The sequence below is a fragment of the Fundulus heteroclitus genome, chromosome 16 (assembly GCF_011125445.2).
Source record: "Fundulus heteroclitus isolate FHET01 chromosome 16, MU-UCD_Fhet_4.1, whole genome shotgun sequence".
NCBI classification, from domain to species: Eukaryota; Metazoa; Chordata; class Actinopteri; order Cyprinodontiformes; family Fundulidae; genus Fundulus; species Fundulus heteroclitus.
Window position 1 is genome coordinate 18,182,771 of NC_046376.1, and position 25,167 is coordinate 18,207,937.

Genomic DNA, 25,167 nt, shown 5'->3' on the forward strand with positions numbered 1-25,167 from the left:
AATGACCTGAAAAGTGTCAGATGGATAAGAAAGGAAACTCTTGCTTCTTTTAAAGCAAACTGCTGCTTTGTGGTCTTTTCATTGGCTAATGTGGAAAAATCCCACAGGCATCGTGCCCTTCCTGTGTAGAAACAAATCCAATCTGCACGCTGCCTCCCTGCGGATGTGTCTGATCAATCACTTGCTGCATTCTGTCAGTCTGCGCAGGCAGAGTGCAGCAATGAATGGAAAACGAGTAAACTTGCAGACAGCTGTGTCATACTTCCAACAGATATTCATGTCTAATATAACCGTATTGATGAAATGCATGAATTAACACCATGTTATGCATAGTAAAGCTGATCAAGGGGAGCTGGTGGTTGACTCCGTCTCCTCCCTGGAGTGTCGCTTTGTTATGCAATGGGCTCTTCTGCCACTATAGACACATCACCATCTAAAAACAATCATTTCTGTTAACAATCTCTGGAAATATTTTATGTGTGGGGTTAAATATGATCGTCTTAAATTACTAGAACGGTATGTAATTCAGCTGCAACCAACCATATCCATCTTTCTTCAAGACACTTGCAGAATACATTGATTTTCCATAGTTTACTGAAAGAGGCTAAGAAAAGTGAATGAAGAGTTCCTTCCAGTGCTGTCATTGAAAATGACTTCCAGCAGAGCTGGCTGATGTAGAACAGCAGGCTTTTCCAAAACCGGACTAAGTCAGTTTTGCTGAATTATTGTAAATGATGGTGCAAGTTCTGACAGATAGACTGGACCACAGCTCCACATTAACGTGATAGCCTATATGCAACTAAAGCCTTTCCTTAAGCAGGCTGACGTCAACTGTTTCAGTCAAAATCTGTTTGAACAGGAGAGAAAAGTCTGAAATGCAAGATAAAAAAAAACTTGGAAAACACACATATAACCATTATGAAGTCATGTTTTTATTAATGCATCAACATCATAATGAATTTGCTTTAGTGTTTTATTGAAAAAAAAACGAGGACATAAATAGATTTCAATGACTGCATTATCACTATACAGTGCAATATAATTTACAAAAGATAAAAAAAAGCTGTACAGTCTAAGTTCTGCAGGAGAGTGGGAAGACAGTAAAAAAATAAAAAGCTAAAACAGAAACACTACAGTGTTCCGGCATCCACAAGGTTGACTCTCACAATGACAACTATAATTAAACTTTCTGTAAGACTAAAACGTGTGCATTTCATCCCTGCAGGATTCTTTATTTGTTTATTGTGACTGCAATATCTGTTAGTATTCAGGCAATCAAAGCAATCATCTTTTCTGCTATGACCTCACCGGAACTCAGAAGATTTACAGTGCATTGCAAAAGCATTAATACCACCTAAATGTTTGTCAGCTTGCAACCACAAACCTCTGATGTGCTTTATTTGAACTTGATTTTACAGACCAACACAAAGCAGTCTATGATTGTGAAAAAGAAGGACATCAGCGTTCTTTACGCCAGTGTACCTTAAGTGACACGCTATTCAAGGAGATTATTAATCAGAGACCCAGATGGCCATAGTAACTCTGGAGGAGCTGCAAAGACCCAGTGATCAATTTGGTCTCTGCTGCTCTTTCATTAGGTGTCTTTGCTGAGTCTCCATGTCAGGGACGTATGTAAGTGAAGGTGCTTTGGTCTGATGAGACCAAAATGTAACTTTTTTCCCTACGTGAACAATGCCACACATGGCAGAAAACAATGTTGCACGTCACCCTGAACATCCCAGTAACGTCATGCTGCGTGGAAGATTTATTTCTACAACGACAAAGGAGCTGCTCAGCACTGATGGAAAATGGATGGAGCAAGAATGAAGACAACGTCTGAAGTCAAAGCAGTTCAAGGCATAAAAAGGTTTGAGACTAGAATAGAACTTCGCCTTTCAGGTCTATCATGCTACAGACATATCACCGGAGAACAATAAAATGATTTGAATCAATGGTTTAATTCCCCGTCAAAGTCCAGACCTAAATGCAGCTGAAATCCAATGGAAAAGCTGTGGCAATAACGGAAAATCAGCGTTTGGAGATGCTCTCCATCCGATCTCACAATGTTTAAGTCATTTGGAATTAGAGAATGGGCAAACAGTTTAATCTGTGGAGCAATGGCATAGCCAGAAATTGCTTTTTGGCCAGGCCTATTAAAAAAAAAATGGGTGGGCCAAATAATTCTAGCTATAAGTAAGTTTATTTCTAAGTTGCACGTTTGTAAGTTTCTATGGAGAAGATACAGGCCGAGGAGAAGGAGAAAAGACATTCTCTGTTCAAGTGAACATCCTTGAATTGACAGCGGAAATAAATAGTCGACTATAAGATGATTTAGAGCCACGAACACGGCAGAGTACCTTCTGGATCATTTAAACTGTGGCAGTCTGTCAAAGTCATTGCTTCCGTTTCTGAACGCAATGTCTCTAAGTAACGGCTGCCGTCGCATCATTGATCCAGACGCCTAGGACAAATGAAACCGTTTTCTTAATGAATGCAAAACTTCTGATATTTTCTTTTCTTTTATTAAACACATTATTACAGTTAACAGTTAAAAAGGGGAAAATGGTTGGACTCATGCTTCAGGTTTAGGCGCATGACTTCCTCTGTGTCGTTGTTTTACTGAGAACTTAAAAGTGAAGCTTATTGTTTTCATATTTGGGACAAGCACACATTTTTTTTTAAAGGAAAGTGACTTCATTGGGTGGGCCCTGATTCAAAGTGGGTGGGCTTAAGCCCATCTAGGCCCAACCATAGCTACGCCCCTGCTGTGGACGTATAACGATGGTGGAAACATACCTTTAAAGAGTAATGGGTGCCATACATTTTACATTTTTATTTCACATTTATGCACCGCTTGTGTTGGTCTATAACATAAAACTCCGCAAAATATTTTGAAGGCTGGGACAAACAGTAATGGTACAAATTCTAAAAAAAACTTCAGAAGGTATAAATACTTTTGGAAGGCAGTGTAACTAGGACGTCTGCCTATCTCACATGTCAAAAACACAGATGTGTATACAGAGTAAACTGTGGTAAAATCAGTTCCAATAATCCTTCACTCCATCTGTCAACCATTGCTAGATGAGGAAAGAAATATGGTTTTATATTTAACGTATAGTATATACGTACAAGCCTAGCTTGGGGTAGCAAAGCACTTTTATGCTTTTCTTTGGGGAAGACGTTTCCACTGAGGAGAAAAAAAGTGCACCTAAGCTTTAGAAAACACGCTCCACATAACCATGCTCGTCTACAGCTAGATAGAACGCTAATGTGCAATCTGCATCCTGAAAGCAACAATAATACAATTTGGCTCTGACATTTCTGTCTACATGTAACTTAGCAGCACTGCTCTTTTAACATTCATTGCCTCGGCTCGCTATCGGGCCTCGCGTGTCTTCCTAACACCTGACAGTATTGCACATTGAAACACAAAAACCTTTACGAAGTGGCAGAAATCTGCAACAATGAGTCATGTCTTCATGCGTCTTCACTCTGTGAGATCTAATGCAGTGTGTGCTCCATCAAAGCCAAACAAGCTAAGTTCCTCTACGGGGACTGGAACTTTTGTTAAGGCACACGTTGCAAAAGATTCTGCACATGGACAAGATGATAGGTTGAGGAGAGTAGTGTGCTCAGAAGTTCTGCAGATCCTACTTTTTTTTCAATTATTATTTTTAAAACATAAAACTAACACATTTACGAATACTGGAAGATTTTGCTAAGAGACCAGCTCATTAACAATCATAGCCCCATTTCTGTGTTGGTAATTTAACTTAATAGCCTTTAAATACAAGTTTTAAAAATGCTTTTAAAACTATTTTCAAACCTTTATTTTAATTTGGAACTACACAACCTCATGCGACAGTTATAAAACAACCAAAACATGTTAAGTTCAAGACGCTTAACGCAAAATGTGCAAAAAACGAAAATATGTAAATAACCAAACGGAACTTAGTTTATCACTAAAATATTTTAAATTATATTCCGTTATTAGAAACATGCTGCACTGTATGTGCGTGATGGCATGTAACCCATTTTATAATGCAATCCATGCAAGCAGTGTCACCATAAATTATATTAACAAGTGTATATTTGGTGTTTTGTGCACCCTTTGCTTCTGCACAATCCTTACAAACACCAACCAGGTTAATGTTAACGGCCATTTAATACACCTTTCAGTCATATTTCTGATTCTGCCGTTAAAGGCCTTGCTTCTAAAGCCAAAGAGTCCAGGTTGCATTCCACGCTTGAAACCGAATCTGTGGTTATGTCCTCGAGAGCACTAACCTCAACGTCCCTCATCAACCTGCTGCTGTCCTCCTCAAACTCCTCCTCCATCTCAACCTTCTCGAGAGCCACTTCATTCTCGTAACAAAAGGAGTTCCTCAGGCTGGAGGCGTTGGACTTCTTCTCAGCCAGCTCCCTGGCGCTACAGATGGGAGTGCTGGGCACCTCGTAGGTGTTCTCGAATCGAGAGTAGTCTACTTTGTAGTAGTTCTTCTCTTCAAAGAGCACCGGCTCGAAGCGATGGCCCCAGAGGATCTCCCCGGCCACGTAGGAGCTCCTGCACTGCGTCGTCATGGCGGTGGCCTCCACCATGCCCTCAAGAATCACAACAATCTCGAACTCCGAGGTCTCCAGCTCCTGCTTGCTCATTTCGTAGAAAGGGCTGTCCTCGTCAATCTCATGGACGATGGTGATTGGAGACACGAGGAAGATTCTGTCGATCCCACTGTCAAAGCCGACATCTATGTCTACCTGATCCAGAGGGATGAACTCTCCCTCCACCGTGGTGCGGGACTTGAGGAGCTGGGCCCTGACGTGAGCCTCGACCAAGTGACTTTTCCTCAGGTTTCCCACCCGCCACATTAGGCAAAGCTTACCGTCCCTCATTGCTACTGTGGCAAAGTGGCTGAACACCAGAGTCTCATTCCTCTTCTTGGGCTTTGCCATCTTGGCCATGACGGCGCCGATAATAAAAGCGTCAATAATGCAGCCCACAATGCTTTGAAACACCACCATGAAAACAGCGATGGGGCACTCCTCTGTCACGTAGCGGTAGCCGTACCCGATTGTGGTTTGGGTCTCGACTGAAAACAAAAAGGCAGCCGTGAAGCTGTCCACGTTGGAAACGCATAACTGAGTCTCGTTCTCCAAGTCCCCGTAAATCAGCGCCACGACCCAGAAGACAAGTCCAAAAAACAGCCACGACAAAAGGAAAGACAGGCAGAATATGAGAAACATCCAGCGCCAGCGAACGTCAACGCAGGTGGTGAAGATATCTGCCAGGTAACGCTGGCCTTTTTCGCTCATGTTGATAAACTGCACATTGCAGTGGCCGTCCTTGCTTACAAAACGGCTCTGACACTTCTGCTCCGTGTGCCCCTTGTTTACGTTGCCATTCCCGTAGCCATTCGGAACAGCGATGGACGCCAGCTTCATGCCGTCCTCCTCCGAGGACACAATGCTGTAACGGTGGCTACGCAGGCTCCCCATCGCTTCCAACTGTGGAGGCTGGGCTGCTTCTGCTTTGGAAAACAGTCTCAGTTTTTGGTAGAAGCGTTGGAGAAACAGTTTTGAATTCTCTGAGGGACAAACTATAGTAGAAAACTTGGTCAGCAGGACCGGGGCCTGTGGGAAGGCAAGGATTCTCTGCCAGTGGCGCGGACCGTCGGTGACGGCGGCTCACTCCTCTCGGACACTTGCTTTGAAGTTCATTAGTGAAAGAGGCTACGAAATATAAAGACAGAAACAAAAGCTGTGATTACACACTGTCGGAATAATGCATTATATACCCAAAGATAACAGTAGTTTGCTTATAGATGCAAAGAACACACAATAAATCTATTTGCATTTAGATATATTATAGCAAGTTTCTACAAAACCAACACAGAATAAGCTGCTGTTCAGCACTAATATGTCATTACAGATGCTAATCTGCACGCATCAGAAAAAAACCTAAAGCCTGTTCACTAAAACTTATGTTTTTTTATTCTACTAGCTGTTTTAATTACAAATTACAAATGAAGCCTTATTAGTGAACCAGTAACCTTGTGCTTTGTGTAACAGAGCAGCAAGGACAGCAAAGGCAGAAAAGGTATTGACATGGTGCATGTGGTATGAGAAGCCCATTAAAATACAACACCACAGGCTACAAAATGCGATGGACATGCAGCCTGATGTGCTCTGCTAGTTCCAACATGACCCGGGCCACTTCGTATCATATGGCTATTCTTTTCTCCTAGTCATAAAAGGTTACAAAAAAGAAAAAATGTAAAGGTATATTTGGGTTCTTATGCTTATTTAAAATACCCCTGTTAGTCTATAAATCGCTGAATGGCTTAGCACCAAAATACATAACAGACTTGTTATCAGCGAATCAACCCTCCAGCCCACTAAGGTCTTCTAGCTCAAACCTACTCTGCATACCCAGAACCAGAACCAAGCACGGAGAAGCAACAATTAGTTCTTATGTTCCACTTATCTGGAACAAACTCCCAGAAAAGTGCTGAAACCCTGAGTTCCTTTAAATCAATGTTAAAACCCCATTTGTCTAGAGTTGCCTTTAAATGTTAACGTTGAAGTTTGTAGTCCAACTTTTTTTATATATTGGTCTTCTGCTACAATTCCAATGCAATGTGCTTTCCTCTCTCATGTTTTCCCTTTGTCTCTGTCATTCTGTGGATTCCTCTGCTTTTGTTTATGTACCGCACTTTGAATCATGTTGTTACTGAAAAGTGCTTCATAAATAGAATTGTCTTGCCTTATTTGTTGTTGTTTCCTTTAAACTAAAAAGATGCATAGGCAAATGTGTCTTTTTCCCAGTGTTTTAGACATGCACATTAAGAAGTTGCACAGTTCTCCTATGTCTAGCACATTTTTGTTCAGCTAATGATTTCACAGCAAGATTGATTGGAAATGGCTTAAAAAATATGTGGAACTCAGTTTGTTTGAAAGTTAGAAGTATTATATTCTAAGACGACAATGAAATAAAACTCAAAGTAAGCAAATTTATTTTGGCAACATTTGAGAAAAAACTGTTTGGTGCAAGTTACAATAAAAAGTTTACATGGGTCTGCACTACTATTTCCAAGTGTTGTAGAATGATAGAAAAATACAAATAAAACAGTTTGGGCTTTTTTCCCCTTCTAAATCACATCTCCTGACTTTTGAGATTTACACCTCAATCATCAGCTCATTACAAGAAACATCGTTTGCTTCTTGCCCGTTTCACGTCATATTACTTAATACTGTTATTACATGGTGACAAATGAAGACCGGCATAGACACCACAGTCTGTGTTTGTTTGTTTTGCATTTGCTATCGGATGGAGCTAACTACTGAGGCAGATGGAAAGTGGTTATATAAAGCTGCTCTGTTTTGTGTTTCACAAATCAATAACTATGGCACTTATTAAGCTAAAGATATATTTAAATTAATTATTTTCTGCGTTTCTGTCGTACGTGAAATGATGAATGCAATTTTATATTTTTAAAATTATATTATTGTTAGTTAGTTATGGTTTGGATTTTTTTAAACTAGTAGGGTCAGACACGTTTTTAAAATGAGATTTAAAGAGATTCCATACCGCACTCTGCACATTCATCTTTGGAAATGATATAACAAAATTATTTACTAACATAAAACATGTAAACGTGTTTTAGGTCGTTGTAAAATATTCTAACTGAACTTTTTTTACACCTGAAATATGTCACCACATCTCATAGATATTTCCTGGCGTTCATGGAATGAGACTGTTATATTTTCAAAAACCGGAGGTATCACCTACCTGTTGGATGTCGCAGCGCGAACTGAATCTTCAGTCGCTGTTATAACTCGGGTCTGCACCAGATTTGCACTCCTGCGCTCTCTTAATATTGTGTCCCGTTTGTTATCGTCTGCTGGTCTCCCGTGAGCAGCTGTGAATCCGGCCATAACCCTCTCCAGCGATACTGAAGCAGATAGTTGTGGTTCCGATGACAAGACTTTGGGAAACACGTGTCTCCACAACCCCGCCCGTGATTGACAACCAGCCAATAGGAAGCAGGAGCGCCTGTTCGAGACGCTGACGTTTTATTTTTATTTTATATTTTTTTAGTTTCTATTCATAATTAGGGGAAACTGGCTATTTCACTCCGGCTTTAAAAAAACAAGATGAATGGTAGTTTGGTGGTTTACCTTTCTCCTATAAAACACGGAAATAAAACTGGTGTGGGAATGCACATGGGCGCCACAAATACAATAGATGAACACAGGGTGTCGCTGTAGTTCTGTAAAAAGAAAAAGAATGCATGAAGAAAATAAGCCTTTCAGCTGTTATTTATTAGTTAATTAATTTATCATTTGACGATTCATATGCATAGGCAGAAGGAACCGCTGGTTTCAAATACTGAAGCTCACATCAATCTTTATTTACTCTTATTAATATTATTGTTTTCTTACCAATTTAAGGTACATAATATTGGTCTGTTAGGGCATTGCAATTTCATAAACCACAACTAGCATATCATAAAATAAGATTTCACTGTAATACAGTACTATAATACCAAAATAAATATGTTTTAATTTGACTATATAATTATTATTTTTTTTACTAAAGAAGTGATGTGAACAAACTAACTGACAATGTCAATGGATTTGGATTCATCAATATCCTATAACCTTGTTTATTTCGATGCTTCTGCTGCAAAAAAAACTGAAGTGATTTATTTTTATCTAACCCTGAGAAAAGACTGACAGAGTTACAGTGTAATGATTTAGTTCAGATCATATACATGACATAGAATAGCCTATTCAAAGTCTAGACCAAAATCTAAATTGAACTTTTATAGCAAGACTTAGAAAGCGATGCTCATAGATGCAGTCCATTCTATCTGATGGAGTTGGGGCTGTTTTGTAAAGGAGAAAAGCCAAACATTTCAGTCTGCACATGTGCAAAACATGCAGAGACATACACCAAAAAGACTTGCTGCTGCAATTTAAGCTGGCTGAACACAAATACATGCCACAATAGTATTGTTCCATTGTCTTTCCATTATAGCTTTGCTCTTTGTGTTGGTTTATCTCATAACATACAATAAAGGCTGTGGTTGTAACCTGACAAAATGTGGAAGAGGTCAACAGCGGTTATGGCTGATTAATCATTTTTTATAACATGTAAATATTAAACACCTTGATTAAAAGGTATACCATATATTGCTGGTAATCTTATCAAAACAGTAACTCCTCCAGTTATAACGTGACAATGCTATTTCTGACTTTTCTTTGACATTAAAAAAAACATTGTTATACTCACTATTACATCATGTAAAGTAAAGAGATAACATTTTAACTGGCAAACAGCAGAAGCTTTATTGAACTTCCATTTGGTGGTCAAATACACAACCTTTTGTTTACAAAGAATAAACCAATATATTAAAAACTTTGGATGCAAACGTATATACAAAGACATTCAAATCGGGTGCCGTGAATAGAACAGTTCATCATTTAAATAATGTGCATGCATGTTTGTTCTTTACAAACATGTTTGCACGACCACCTCTTCAGGGCTGTCGATGGTAGCCCAGTAGATGTGTTCATTCCCTGTGAGTGATGGTAAGAATGAATTGCCCTCATTGGCATGTCTCCTCTGTCTGTCGTAGGCCTCTGCACAGAGCATGGGAACTGAAACCCAGGTGGTCTCATTGAACAGAGCATAGTCCACCTTGTAGTGTCGCTTGCCCTCTTTCAGTATGTTCTGGAAACGTTGCCCCCAGCGGATGTCTGCAGGAGTGTAGCATATGCGTGTCTGGTGGAGCATCCCTGTGGAGTCCCCATTGTAGGTGAAGGAGACCACCAGTTCAAAGTTTTCCTCCTGTAAGTCGTCTGGACCCATCCTGTAAAGGGGACTCCCTGGTGTTAGTTTGTGAATGATTGTTGTGGGAGTGGCGAGGACAACATGCGGGTTCTCAAGGTCCAAGTCCTGGTGCAACATCACAACAGATCCCATCTTTTGTTTCACATAGCGGACAAGATGAGCTCTGATCTCCCCGTCAAGGATGTGATTACCTCGAAAGTCTCCGAGGCGCCAGGACAGACACAGAACCCTATTCCGCAGGTTGACCACTGCGCAACTGCTGAAACCCACTGTCTGTGCCCTCTTTCGGGCAGAAGCCATTTTGGCCACGACAATGCCAATGACAATGGTGTCGAGAAGGCAGCTAAACACATCATGGATAGTAACCACAATAATAGCCCCGATACAGTTTTCAGTCATCCCCCTGTTGCCATAACCAATGGTTGCTTGGGTCTCCATTGAGAACAGGAATGCTCCAGTAAAGCCACGCACGTTTTCCACGCAAGGATTGTTATCTACACTCTGAGTGTCACCATGTATGTAGGCAATGAGCCAATAACAGAGACCGAAGAAGATCCAGGAGAGAATGTAAGAAAGGGAAAAGACAAGGAGCATCATCCTCCAGCGAATCTCTATGAGGGTGGTGAAGATGTCTATCAGATATGGTCCCCAGTCTCCAGGGGGCTTCTGGAATGCCACTAGGAACCGGCCATCTTTTTGCATGTAGCGGAGCTGCTTTCCTTCCTTTCCCTTTTTCCTGCCCAGTGTGTGAACAGAGGTGTAGTAGGTGTCAATGATCTGGTCTTCTCTTTGGGTGCTCATGTTGGTAACAGGGTCTTTTCAATCTCCTGGGGAAATAAAAAAGATGAGATAGAAATGCAGATTAGGGATTGTAATATTTTAGATCACAGTATTGTTGGGCTGTGATGAACTCGCAACTGTCCCGGGTGTACCCTTCCCTCTCGCCCAATGACTGCTGAAGATAGGCACCAGCCCCTCACCCACGCCACCCTGTACAGATAAGTGGGTATACATAAATGATGGATGGATTATTGCTTTAGCCCAGTTATGGGATGAAACAAGGACTGAAGTGAAGAACACAAGAGAGATTTAACTGGCTGAATAAAAAACTGCATTACAAAAAAAACTTGGATAGGGTCAGTTGTCTTCTTCGTACCCGCTGACTGTGCCCCAGCAGAAAGTAAGACTAGTCACCTGAAGCTGGCTAGTCCTGAGGTCTTGCAGAAAGGAACCTGAAAGAATTATAGATTCCCCTAGAAGGCGGCATTGAAACTACATCTCCACTAGTCTGAGCAGATGAACACCCAAGCTACTAGACCGATCGTCGACCGATCGTCGTCTCTACTCATCAAACCCTCAATGCAACTCACTGCCCTTTGAACGTCCTACATGTTTCATCAGAACAATAGGTTGTCTCTGGCCAGTGAAAGTTTGCCGAGAAATTAAAGCAATCTAAATATTGCTCATAATATTTAGATGTGTTTTGATGTTTAACATGTTTTCATGTTTTATGTTTCATCGCCGAGTCAAACGTCATCCCAATGAGATGTTTGTGCGCTGATAGTTCAGTAACGTGAGCATGTTCCGTTTTATTTGTTTTCTCTTCATCGCCCCAAACTAACCTGCATAAAATAATGTCAGCATAGTTCTTTAAGCGTGCTAAATTATGTTTCAGTAACTCTAGCTGCTACTGCAAAAGCTAAAGCTCTGCTGGAGCTAAGACGGTATCCACAATTAGATCTGCTGTGTTTACCATGCAGCCTGCTCTGTTCACACTGCCATCAGTGAACTCAATTCACAAAATTGTTTTTATTTTTCTATTAAAACAATGTCTTATTTTCTCATATGCTTTACATTGTGAACGGGTTATTCCAGAACATAAATATTTTTACACTCTACTGTGATATAACTGCATCAATTTATTAGTTATTGGTTTCAGTTTTATTCTTCTGTTACCATTTTCTATGATTCATTAGTTTAACTTTATGTTTTCATTTTAATAGTTTAGGTAAATATCTAGTTAAACCGTTTTTTTATTTGTGTGTGTGTGTGGGGGGGAGTTTTGTTTTAATTCTGTATATGGTTGCAGTGTTTGCTGTTTGAATACGGCAGAGGTCACTCCATCTATTTCTTTGTAATACCACAGCTCAGCAGGCAGGTATTCATAAAACAATAACTGACAGAGTTATTGTTTTAGAGCTGTTTGGCCATTAATTCCCGATAATCAGGTGGTGCCACGACTTGGTAATTTTGATTAAAATTACTGACCTTGTTAATAATTGCCTTTGGTAATTTTTAACAGCAGTTCGTAGCCAAACCAAACATATTGTTGCATAGCTCTGTCATTACAGTGTGCTCATAAAGATGATATCCTAATTTCGTCTGTGACTTCTGCTGTAATGTATATTATAAAAAATAGTGTTATAAAACATTGTTTATTCTGAAAAGCTTCCGTACATAAAAAAAAAAAAAATGTTTGTTATTCATACTGTTTTGCAAAAGGTTTGAATGAGAGGTGTTGTTCAACACTGGTCCACTACCAATTTTGAGCCATAGAAGTGTGGTATCTTTATGTCCTCCATACCCAACAGCAAATTAACTTTACCCTATTAGAGTTATTTTTCCATGTTAGCTATTTAAGCTTCTCTCTTTTTTGTCCTTGATAGGATCTCCCAGAAAATGAAACACACATGCTTTATTGATCATTACCGAATGTGACTAAATCTACAGGTGCAGGAATTTTAGGTATGCAGTATACAGGGATGAGTTAAGACAGTGCTTAGTAGAAAAGAAAAAAACAACAACCCTAACTATTAATGAAAACTGTATTCTGTAAACCCAAGTTTCTAATAGTCATGCTTGCTTGAGGCCATTTGTCCAAAACCTAAACTTGGACAAAACTGCATCATCAAGAGAAAAATTCCAAACATCAAAGAAAATCTACAAACCAATAGCTAAAAAAAACAGTCAAAGTTTAGACCTCAACCTGAATAAAATGGTGGAAGAAAGCCCTGCAAGTTGTTTTGACCTTAAAAGAAAACTTAAGACAAGTTGGACAAAATTACTTCTTGGATGTGAGAGCTTGAGAAAGTCATACAGAAACAAACTTTTCCAGTTAATACTGCAAACTTGGCTTTACAAGGTACTGAATCTATTTTAGTTGAACTTATACCCACCTCACAAAGCCAGATTCCCTCCACCTCACTCATATTCATATACTGACATGCAGATTGCATGCCACTTCAAGGTTAAGTGCCTTGCTGAGGAAACATCTTCATGTGACCAGAGGAAGGTAAGTGTCGAACCCACATCTTTTCAGTAAGAAAAGGTTGTGAGGTATGACTACCTTTCCTTTTGAGCCAGAGTCACTGTTTTGACCTTTTCTTAGAACTGTATTTGACCCTGACCCACTGGTAGGATGTATTACATTCTGGGTGAAGTCTATTCTTCACAAAAGAAAACACAATTTTTATTCTGATTGGCTAACCACTTTTATGTAATATTTTGGTTTGTAATCTTCCAAATGTGATCAACTAAACACCAAAAATCAGGGAATTTGACTTATTCTCAAATTATAACGGAAAGCTCAATGAAAGTTAAATAGATATTTTTTCCCCAACCACCAATCTGGACAAATATGCAGAATCGACCTCGGTTTGCTGTATTTATTAATAAGTTTGGGTCCCTTTAAGGGTAAATCATTGACTCGTCACCACGTCTAAATAGATTTCACCTCCAAATGTTACCTGAAATGTCAAACTTTAACCACACGCCCCCCATTACAGAAACACGTAGAACAAAAGACGGCACATTTCTATCATTTTCTTTCACTGACAGCTGTTTAATGAGCTACTGATAACATGTTCACTATCTGGTTTATTTTAAAGCTTTTCAATCTGATCAATAATAAAGAATGTCCTTCCTGTCAATCTGAGCTTTTATTACCTCACTGAGAGGTTATGAGAACATGTGGCTAATGTGTATCGCAGTTTATGATGTATCCTTTGTCATAGGTTCTAATTTTAACACCTCATATGGTTTAGTTGTGCAACATAAGAAGTGAAGGTTGCAGACTCAGTCGATTATACTGAGCAGTAGTGCACACTGTTGCTATAAAACAGTTTTCCAGTCAGTCTGATGTTGTCTTAGGCTAAAAAGGCTACTGTCGAGTATGTAAGGAAAGTAAGTGAAAGAGGCTAAAAAACATTTATAAAAAAAACCATTTCTACCATCGTGCAACTGTTGAAATAAACATAAAAATCAAACAAAATGTATACATGATTTTCTATTGTGAACAGCATTTTCTATGCTGGAGAACGGACAAAGACATTCATGTCTAAGAAAAAAATAATGATTTAAACAGTCTGGGTTAATGCCTAATTTTGTGACTGTGTACAAATGCATTTAACTTCTGATTTTTACACTTATTTTCTATTATTTACATTATCACGGTGAGCATGGCTCGAGAGTAAGACACAACAACAAGCAATTCTAAAACATGATAGGCTTAAGTCTTAATCATTACTCCCCCACACACAAAAAAAAATGTCTCCTAAATATTATAGTTGTAGACATTTTACCGATGATACCTTTTCAGTTTCTGCTCTAATAGATGTATCGCCTGAGCTGGATATTAAATGTTTTTATAGTTGTTGAATTAAGTGTTGAGCTGCACACTAAAATACTTTAATTTAAGTCATTACTTTTTCATCCATCAATCTGCCAAAAAAAATTAAGCAAGCTTTGAATGATCAACTTACTTGCGGTGTAGAAATCAGACCACGTCTGGCGTCACAAAGCCCATAAGCTCCTCACAGCATTGAACAATGTGTGCTTCAAGCTGAAACAACCTTCAAATGGTCAGAATTTGACATTGTTTGGGGGCTGGCTTGGTCCTGAGGCAAAGTCCCATTTTTTGTTCGGATATCACTGCAATCTTTTCCGTCTTAAAGCCCATTGGATAAAGTCGGGATTTATGACCAATGGAATATTTTAGAGGTTCTTCAAGATGAAAAAACCCAAATGTCCTTGCCTCCAGATGGTGAAAGAAGATTTTTGACATTCTATTTACCACAGGATAATAAAAACAAGTAATATTATTAAAATGTTCAGCAGGCTATTTAATGGGTTTCCTGCAGACTTCCACAATTCATTAGACAGGAAGTTAACCTTTGTTCAGTCAGGTGGAAATGTCTTTATTGCAACAAGGATTTTCTTTGTCCCAATGGTCCACAATTTACTTCTGATAAGACAAGATCACACCTGAACCGCTGGGACCAGGGTTAACTTTTAAAGCACCTTTATAGCAGTTATAGAGTTTATCTAAGGTTGCTGCAAAATAGGCCAACAACACCAAAACAACTTTGTTGTGTGTTTAAGAATAGAATATGACACAGTGATCTATTCGAAGAGGTTAAGCTGTCTGATTCATTACTGGTTTTGTAAGATGAGTCAAAACAGAGATAAGAGCCATTCCACTGAGTGAGGAACAGTTCGTCATTTACAGACAATGGCTTTATTATGAATAGACGGAAATAAAGAAAGGCTAAAGAATATTTCTATTCTGTAAATATATTAAACAAGATAAAACATTCAGGATGGAAAAAAACCTAAGGTTATCTAAAATAGCAGGGGAAAAATCATTATTTTTGTCCTTTTTGCATTACCATATCCAGGACTTGCTAAAAATGGATCAGCTGTGAAAAAAAAAATATGCTACTGCTGCAGTATTAGGTTTGACAATTCCTTACCCAGCTACAGTGGCACAAGAGTTACGAAGTTTTTCCTGCAATTGGTGGGTTGCCGGTTGAATCCCCCACTCCAACCATCTCATTCGTGTCCTTGGCAAGACACTTCACACGAATTGCCAGGTGGCGGCGGTCAGAGGTGGTGCTGATAAAAAGTAGCCTCGCCTCTGTCAGTCTGCCCCAGGGCAGCTGTGGCTGCTAACATAGCTCACCACCGTCAGGGTGTGAATATGTGTGTGAACGGGTGAATGACTGACTGTGGTGTAAAGCTATGGGGTCGTTGGACTAGTTAAAGCGCTATTCATGTACAAGCCATTTACCCATCAAGAACATTGTTGGCATAAGCAGAGTTTTAGAGGAGTGTGCTTCCAAAAAGATATAAGACATCTAATAACTTTAGATAGCCTACTGGCTGAAGAAGCTGACTTCTCTCCAAGCACAAATAACCAACTGCTGACGAATGGGACCCACCCTGAATGGCCAACAGAGGGCAGAACAGTCCTGATAATGAAAGACCCCCAGAAGGGGATGACCTCAATCAACTATCAACCAATAACCTGTCTCTCCACAACATGGAAGCTCTTGTCAGGCATCATAGCTAGGATGCGTGGGCACATGGATCAACACACGACAGAGGCCCAGAAAGGCATTGGTAAAATCACCAGAGGAGCCAAACACCAGCTGCTGGTTGACAGAACAGTCACCCTAGACTGCAAAAGCAGACAAACAAACCTGTACACTGCCTGGATTGATTACAAGAAAGCCTATAATTCAATGCCATATACATAGATCCTGGAATGCTTGAAGCTGTATAAGGTCAACAGCAGTCTGAGAGCCTTCATTGTAAACTCCAAGAGGCTGTGGAAAACCTCCCTTGAGGCCAGCTTCAAGCCAATTGCACACATACACATCAAATGTGGAACATACCAAGGAGATGCTCTGTCCCCTCTGCTGTTCTGCATAGGCCTAAACCCCCTCAGCCAAATGATCAACAAATCTGCCAATGAATACCGACTCAGAAAGGGGGCCACCATCAGCCACCTCCCGTACATGGATGACATCCAGCTGTACGCTAAGAGTGAATGAGACATTGACTCACTGATCCACACGACCAGGGTCCACAGTAGGGACATCGGGATGTCATTTGGGATGGAGAAATGTGGCCGGATGGTGACAAAAGAGAGGGAAGGTCATCCACACAGAGGGGACTTCACTCCCAGAAGGGAGAATGCGGGATGTTGAAGAGAGCTATGAGTACCTTGGAATGTCACAAGCAAATGACAACCACAAAGAGGCCACACAAACAGCAGCAACAGCCAAATACCTGCAACGAGTAAGGCAAGCTCTGAGAAGTCAGCTCAATGGCAAGAACAAGGTCAATCAACAGCTATGCCTTTCCAGTAATCAGATAATAAGTTGTCCAAAGGAGGAAATCCAGACCACTGATGTTAAGACACGAAAGTTACTCACCATGCATGGTGGATTCCACCCCAAATCCAGTATCCACAGGCTATACACTAAGTACAAAGAAGGAGGCAGAGGCCTAGTGAGCGTCAGAGCCGACACTGAAGATGAAACATCCATGCTCCAAGAATATATGAGGAAGATGGCCCAAAGGGATGAAGCGCTCAGTGAATGTCTCAGACAATGCAAGTTGGCAGAGAAGGAACTGAAGGAATCATCGTGGGAGGAAAAACCTCTGCATAAGATGTACCATCAACAGGTAGCTGCAGTGGCTGATATGACCAAATGGCTAGAGAGGGCTAGACTGAAGGACGATACTGAAGCACTGGTCATGGCAGAACAGGAGCAGGCCTTTAGAACCAGAGCAATATAAGCCCAGATCTACCATGCAAGGCAAGATCCCAGATGCAGGCAAAGCAAAGAGGCCCCAGAAAACATCCAGCATTTCCTAGCAAGTTGTAAGTTACTAGCAGGCAAGGAATACAAGAAACGCCATAACCAAGTGGCTGGTATAGCGTACAGACACACCTGTTCAGAATAACAACTGTAGACCTCAAGGTCAAAATGGGAGTCACCTCCCAAGGTGGTGGAGAATGACAGAGCTAAGATCCTGTAGGACCTCCAGATACAAAATGATAATGGCCAATCAAGTGGACATTGTGACTATTGATAAGCAGCAGAGGACAACCATTGTGATCGATCTGCCCATTCCGAGCGATGGAAACATCAGGGAAAAAGAGAATGAGAAAATACCAAGGGCTCAGGGAAGAACCAGAAAGAGCCTGGAAGGTGAAGACAACATTAGTGCTTGTGGTCATCGGAGCACTCAGGGAAGTAACCCCTACTCTGGAGAAGTGGCTCCAACAGATACCTGGAGAAACATCAGAGATCTCAGTCCAGAAAAGTGAAATCTTAGGAACAGCTAAGATACTAAAAAGAGCCCTCAAGCTCCCAGGCCTCTGGTAGAGGATGTCATGATCCAGAATTTCTCAGCTCCTGCATTCTTTTTGTGTCTTCGTGCAATTGCAGTTGTATTTATGTGTTGCACATGTGTGTATGTATGCATGTGTTTGTTTGTTTGTTTGTTTGTTTGTTTGTTTGTTTGTTTGTATGAATGCAAGGAGAGAAGTGAAGGCAGTGGCTGTCTGAAGTGTCGGGTGTGGAAGGAGCTTTATAAGGAAAGGCATCAAAACTGTAAGCAGACCTTGGAGTCTGTAGAGACAAAGAAAACCACAGCAGCGCAAGGGTGGAAACAGGTAACACAAACACACACACACACACACACACAAACTACTGAAAAGACAACAGAACAAGGGATGGGAACCAGTCGGACCCCAAGACCCTTGCAAAACCGAGAGAACATGACTCACCTGTAAACTGCATCCTCCATTCACCATCAATTTTGTAGAAATAGACTGTTCAAGTGCAAATATTGGGCCACAGAGGCCTAAGAGCAGCCCACACACCAGCACACAATACCAGTTCCCCATCCTACATGATTCAAATTAACTTTGCATAGTGCTGGGACTTTATGTTTATCTTTTCCGTCATTCCTTGTTATTTAATTTGTGCATTGAACCACACCAATTCACATCCAAAGATTAAGGGATGACATACATCAGACTCAATGACATACAACAAAAAAGGCTTATAGCTGAAGTTAATTTATTCAAATGGTTCTTGGCAAACTTTAATTTCTCATCAAGCTATCAAAGCTAGTAGTATTTAAAAGCCCTTTCTGTGCTTAACCACTGTAGTTGGTTCTTCTCAAACCCCGGTCGGTCGAGGCAGATGACCGTTCATACTGAGCCCGGTTCTGCTGGAGGTTTTTCCTTCCTGTTAATGGGTAGTTTTTTCTTTCCGCTGGTGCTTCATGCTTGCTCAATATGAGGGATTGGTGCAAAGCCATGGACAATGCAGACGACTCCCCCTGTGGCTCTACGCTTCTCCAGGAGTGAATGCTGCTTGTCAAGACTTTGATGCAATCAACTGGGTTCCCTTATATAGGAAATTTTTGACCAATCTGTATAATCTGATTGAATTTGACTTCATAAAGTGCCTTGAGATGACATGCTTCATTAATTGGCACTATATAAATAAAACTTAATTGAATTGAATAGTCTTAAATCTTTGTTCTGCTTTTTGTGCAAGCTCACGTCTCAATTACAGACTCATTCAGTTTGCTCCCCTCTATTGCAGCCACATTCTCATTGTAATAAAGAAGCAAAGTGTGTGATAATGACAAACATGAGCCCCATGTGCTGTCCTGAAAGCAGCAGACAATGGGTAATACAGCGCCTGTGTTTCCACTGTTTGCTCAGTCTTACTGAGAATCACGGCAGCAATTAGTTATATAATGATTTAATAAAAAGCTTTTGTGGGTCAGTCGTGTCGTCTGTGCCTGTGGGATTCTGCTCACTGTTGTTTAGGGAGGTATTTAAGAGTCACATCAGGCTACAAACTGAAGGATGAAAGGTATTCTAGGTCAAGATTAGTTCTATGTAAAGACCACATGGTTCACAACTCTGCAGTGAAAAGGATTGATTTAACATTAAAATGATGGAAAGGACGATCTTTCTACTGAGTTTATTGACTATTGGTAAGTACATTTTGGAGACTTCTCTTCTAGAATAAAAGATTTAGTGAAACATTTCTGACATTGTCGGAACCCACACGTCTTATTTTAGGATGTGCCCAAGATGGAGACCAGTGCACAGATCGCAGATGTCTGGCTCAAATGTTAATTAAAAAAGAATATTTATCTCCACCTCAGTCTGAGAACTGCACTTTACTCATTGAGATTCCTTTGATTAAGTATGAAACATTGAACGTTGTAAGTATTTTTTTCACACACTTCAATAAGGCAATACCAAAGCAAGGGCTAAGACTTTTCTCTGCTCTGTTTATATAAATGGATCATAATTTTGCTTTTCATTTTAACAGCAAATGGTGGAACTCCATTTGTTGAGTCGACTGAAGGCTGACATTGTAGGTTTAAACATTTAATTCACAAGTAACGCATGGAAAGACACAAAAAGCCAATTTCAGTGACACCAAGTATATTTTTAACATACAGCAATGGATGGATCCACAGTTGGCCTGGAACACATCGTTACATCCGTTTGAAAAAATAATTTTGCCTGTAAATAAAATCTGGACTCCAGATATCTCTGTAGAAAATGGGTGAGTAATACAACTTCCTATTTTTAAGTCGTACTAAGCTCATTGACCTGTTGAAGCTAACCTGATGTGAATGCTGTTTTGTTGGAAAACGGATACAGAAAAAGCTCCATGGAGCAAGACTCCAATGATCTGCTGGTGTACAGTAATGGTACAGTATCGCACAAGGTGGTCGTGATGGCGGAGGTGAACTGTGGAATCAACCTGTTCAACTATCCCTTCGCTTACGACGTATGCCCCATTGGACTCAAATCCACCCCTCCAGGCGGTAAGCTTTTCTCTGGTACCATACTGTGGAGCTACTTTTATACTCTTAATTTATTTTCATTTTCACTGAAGAAGGGCCACTGGTGACTGTTTTTCCCCAACTCCCAAATTACACTAAAACACGGCTCTAGATTGTAGGTATCTATTTGTAGTAAATCATACCACTCAAATAATAATAATATGTTTCTATATAGTCAGCTGAAAACACCACGCCATGGATTCCCATCAACTCAGTAGTACAGCTTGCTATTAAAGTTAACTTGTATTTTATTTGCTGATGATGTCCACACATTTTTCTCGGCCTCATACCGAATCTTCAAGAGATTTGGAATGAGGCCTTCTCTGCCCCTCTTTCAAAAGGGTATGGAGGAGAAGAAATATGTCAGATTTTCTTGCAAACAACACTTTAAGAAATTGCTAAGGAAGCTGTTTTTTTATGCAGAATGTGGGATAGTCATCGACGTCGGTCAAGTGCAGTTGGCAGAGACCTCCCACGGAGACTGGGAAACAGAAGCGGTGATGCTTAAGAAGAAGCGAGAAGACCGCAATTATATTGACGTAAGTTCTTAAAATGAAACCGTAACCAATCGCACAAGTAGTGAAAAAGTAACAGCGGTAGTCTATCCAATCTGTGTAACTGTATAGGATGGTTGGAGTGGAAGATGAGGGCTGAGGGAATGCTGCAGCGACAGCAACTCACCACATAATGGAATGAAAATGCATTTTCCATGCTATTTTTGTCTGCTAATAAAGTTTGAGGATCTGAAATGTATAGCAAAAAAAGAATAAAGCTGATAAATCTGTTAGTAGTGTGTTACTGAGTCTAACTATACAATTGAAATAGTAGGAATTTTTATTTATCTGAAATATATACAACATAAAATGGTGTATTGGAAATATATTGATAACCTGAATTTAATTGATTTTGATAAAAAAAGAAATACTAGATCAACCTTTTAGACAGAAAAATATTTATACTTTTTGTAGGACTATGGAGTTTGCCAAACAGTATTTCTTAAAGCACATTTTAATACACACTATGTTCTAAAGTTCACCAAGAAGTGGATTCCAGCCTCCTTCATTAATAAAAGTTATGGCCTTCTAGCAGGGTGTAGATGTTTGCCCTTCCTTATTCTGACAAAATTGTTATGAGTTTAAGGGATGAAAATCAAATAGAAGGGATAAAAATCAAATAAATTGTGGCTAATGAGAAAAAAAATATTACATCACTAAAGTAAACAACTCACATCAGAATAACCCTTCGGTATTATATTCACACTTGATTCATACAATACAACGTAGACTGTAAATTCTTCCCTTTGTTCCTGTGACAATGTGTTTTTGTGTACATCTCAGGTGTATCTAAGGATCAAATATAGCAATCCCTTCATCACATTACTCCTGCCCACTTTACTGATCATGTTGGCTGATATATTCAGCGGTGCTCTGCCACTGCGAAGTGGTGAACGCAACTCGTTCAAGGTTACTTTGGTGCTGAGCTTCACCATGTACCTGAACATCCTCACCAACGTGCTCCCTGGAGACAGCAAGTGCAGCCCAGTTATCCAAGAGTAGGCGCCCGCGCAAACCTGGATAAAATTTTGGGGAAATAAAAATTTGCAACTCAAATAACTATATTCATCATCATTCATCATCATGTGGCACAGGGATCCATTTCTGCATTTGCCAAGTCCTGATGGTGATAAGCATGCTGGTGTCAATAGTGTTGACAAGGGTGGCTGAAGATGGGTTTGACTTTTTTGCCTGCTTCTGCAAAACGTCTGCTAATAAAAATGCCAGAGACAACGAAGAAAACGAGGATGCAGGTGAGTCAGGCAAATTGATTACACGTATTGGCACTGAAGAATTTTCTCAATGAATGTTGTCCTGTGGAGTGACTGACTCTATCTGTAACTTTGATCTCTGCAGAGGCCAAAGGTGACATCAGCGTCATACAGCGTGATGCCTCCGAGGACTCCCAAAGTCTCCAGAAGATCGTCAGAGTCCTGGAGGCTTATAACACCAAACAGGCAGAAAGTGAACGCTATCAGAAGCTTGCAGATAAACTGGATAAAATCTTTTTCTGGGGGTATTTCATTGTTAGCGTGGTATACGTTTCTGCCATGACCTTAGTTATGGTAGAGTATCAATGCGAAATTGACCATTTTACTTTTTGGGACTAATGTAGCAGGCATATAATCCCTAATCGTCTTTGATAACTTATTTAATAAAATATAGAATTAGATCCTTATAATAGGATTCTGAGATAAAATATATAGTGTCTTATACCATATTACTTGTCATGAGTTACACATTTCCTACTATTTAATCAGGCTATTTGCATGTAGGCCCATCTCTTATTAGAAACCAGAAATATAGTAAAATAATATTAGTAAATCATAAACTTAACATCTAAAGGAATGCTAGAACATAAATTCACAACAAATACACAGCTTGTCAGAAACAGAAAAGTCTCTACCTGGATTTACCAAAGCAAATACGTAATCGGTCTCCCAACAGATAATTAGTGCCCTGAGGATTATGTTTCAGCTATTACAGATGGGTCAAATTACCAGCATGCATCAAAAAAAAAAAAAAAAGAAAACATCCAAGGAGATTGTAGAAACTACCAAACTGAGTCAGGAACTGCCTATGGCATTATTAAAACTGCAGGGATTGAAGGGAATATAAAATAAAACCTTAAGTTTGTGTCTTATATTCTGCCAAAGCAACCAACAAAATATGGTAAAGTCGACCTGATATAATTGTCAAAACATATTGTAAGTTAATATTTAACTATTGAATTATACCAGTGTCCTGTACTTGTAATACCCATGCTTTCATCAAAAATCCATCCATTTCTTTTTTAAACTGAGATTATTAAACATCAGCCATTTTTAAATCGGTTTGTGGACAGTTCATTTGTTGTGTTCAGTTAAAGTTTTCCCAAACCAATACCATGAAATTGCTAAAATGTCACAACTCAAGATGCAGCATTTGCAGATTAAAGACATTAAAGGAGACATATCATGCAAAATCCACTTTTTATCCCTCAAATGAATTTCAATTGGACTTTCTAGGAGTGCAGAAAATTTTAATGTAGTCTGTGCAGGACCTGTGTAGATATCTTTATATTCTTTGCGGGTCATATTTTCTGAGACTTTCGGTTTTATATCATGTCTTTTGAACAATTAAGTCCCAATATTGGCTGTCAAACTGCTAAAACGGTTTGAATTTGCCATTTTTGTTTCTCTGAGGGATTTTGTAGTCCAAGCTGAAAGATGCCAGTGCTACAAGTGGGTAAGTGAGCGCAATAGGGTGGAGTGGAACACTCCGCAACCTGGAGGGGGGTGGGATGTGAAGTGCCGTACCAAAAAAAGTTGTTAGACGGGCCACAGAAAAGGGGCAAAAAGGAGGAATGTTGAGGTAAATTGATAATAAATTCAGACCAAAGCTTTGCAGTTTCACTTTATATAGACAACTGAATGAATTAAATGTATAAAGGAAGAACATAAAACTTTTATATGTCCCTTCACTTTTAAAAAAAATGTGATTTCAAACAGAAAATTAATAGTATATTTTTTTCACTTTTACTTAATAAAAATACTATAATCTAATTATTTTCTATTCCTGAAAGTAAAAACAAAAAGCATATACTGGTTTTTCAATGGTTATTTGCACAACAGATAGACAAACATTTTTATTGTTAAGCATTCATCCATTGCGTATACCAGATTAACTGGAGTACTGTGGAAAAAAAAAGAAAGAGAGAGAAAAATAATTCTTGGAAATATTTAGAAATATATTTACTGCTAATTTATCTGACACATAATCTCCTTTAACCATGGTGTTTGTTGCCACCTTGTGGCCAAACTTTTACCTGGAGATAGAACTGTCCTTTTCGCCCTCCTCTTGAATTACATTTAGCCAATGTATTACTAAAAGAGAACCTACTTGAAATATTCTAAATTAAAAAGTCGCCAAAACCCATTTGGAACATATTTTGGACCACAGATGACAAGAGTTTTCATGATTTATTTCCAATACCTCAGTAACCTTCTCAAAATTGCTGTTTGTAGACAATTATTAAATTTTTACAATTCTACATAACCACAATGTAATTTACAGTAATCTATGGGGAAAAGAATCAGAAAGAAATATACAGTTTTCTCAACAAAAAAAAATAAATAAATATGTTTATGCAGTTTTCCCAACATTAACACATCCCAAAGCTTCCAAGCTTCATTTTTAACCGCATTACTACCTTGATATTTCAGCTGCTGTGTTGAATGTTTCTGTTATAAGTACACATGTGCAGTTACAAGCTGAAAAAGGTTGTTGGTTGACAGATGAAAATAATAAATAAACTAATTTGTTTCTCAACAATTTGGTGTATTTGTTCTTATAATTCTGACAATTAGAAATAGTTTTGCAGTGTGGTAATACCAAAAAGAGAAAAAAAAAACATTTCAAGTTATAATTACAAAAGGTAAACCCATTAGAAAAGGGATCAAATTCAAATTCTGTAATGATGAAAAATGTAACCCTTAAGCTGAAAGGACTGAGTTATACCAACACATTTCAAAGTATGGTGGCACACTATATACAGAAAAATTGTATTGGGTTTTCTTAGTCAGTTGCATTAATGATACT

General features: G+C 39.3%; 3 protein-coding genes across 3 annotated transcripts; 1 reads left to right on the forward strand and 2 right to left on the reverse strand.

The window, feature by feature from the left end:
- Positions 1–910: 910 nt before the first annotated feature.
- Positions 911–7,962, reverse strand: LOC105932082 (inward rectifier potassium channel 2). Its single transcript, XM_012871070.3, has 2 exons — positions 7,790–7,962; positions 911–5,730 (listed from the first exon to the last, which is right to left on the reverse strand). Exon 2 carries the CDS (start codon positions 5,494–5,496, stop codon positions 4,180–4,182), a length of 1,317 nt encoding a protein of 438 aa, XP_012726524.2. The 5' UTR covers positions 5,497–5,730; positions 7,790–7,962; the 3' UTR covers positions 911–4,179.
- Positions 7,963–9,332: 1,370 nt separating this feature from the next.
- LOC105932011 (inward rectifier potassium channel 16) lies at positions 9,333–14,718 on the reverse strand. The gene is made up of 2 exons (XM_012870967.3): positions 14,617–14,718; positions 9,333–10,683 (listed from the first exon to the last, which is right to left on the reverse strand). The coding sequence occupies exon 2, from the start codon at positions 10,655–10,657 to the stop codon at positions 9,515–9,517; it is 1,143 nt and encodes a 380-aa protein (XP_012726421.2). The 5' UTR covers positions 10,658–10,683; positions 14,617–14,718; the 3' UTR covers positions 9,333–9,514.
- Positions 14,719–19,615: 4,897 nt separating this feature from the next.
- Positions 19,616–22,854, forward strand: LOC105932012 (zinc-activated ligand-gated ion channel-like). The gene is made up of 9 exons (XM_036148193.1): positions 19,616–19,666; positions 19,755–19,900; positions 20,011–20,055; positions 20,144–20,250; positions 20,349–20,515; positions 20,957–21,072; positions 21,871–22,081; positions 22,182–22,340; positions 22,444–22,854. The coding sequence occupies exons 1-9, from the start codon at positions 19,624–19,626 to the stop codon at positions 22,695–22,697; spliced, it is 1,248 nt and encodes a 415-aa protein (XP_036004086.1). The 5' UTR covers positions 19,616–19,623; the 3' UTR covers positions 22,698–22,854.
- The last annotated feature ends 2,313 nt before the right edge of the window (positions 22,855–25,167 follow it).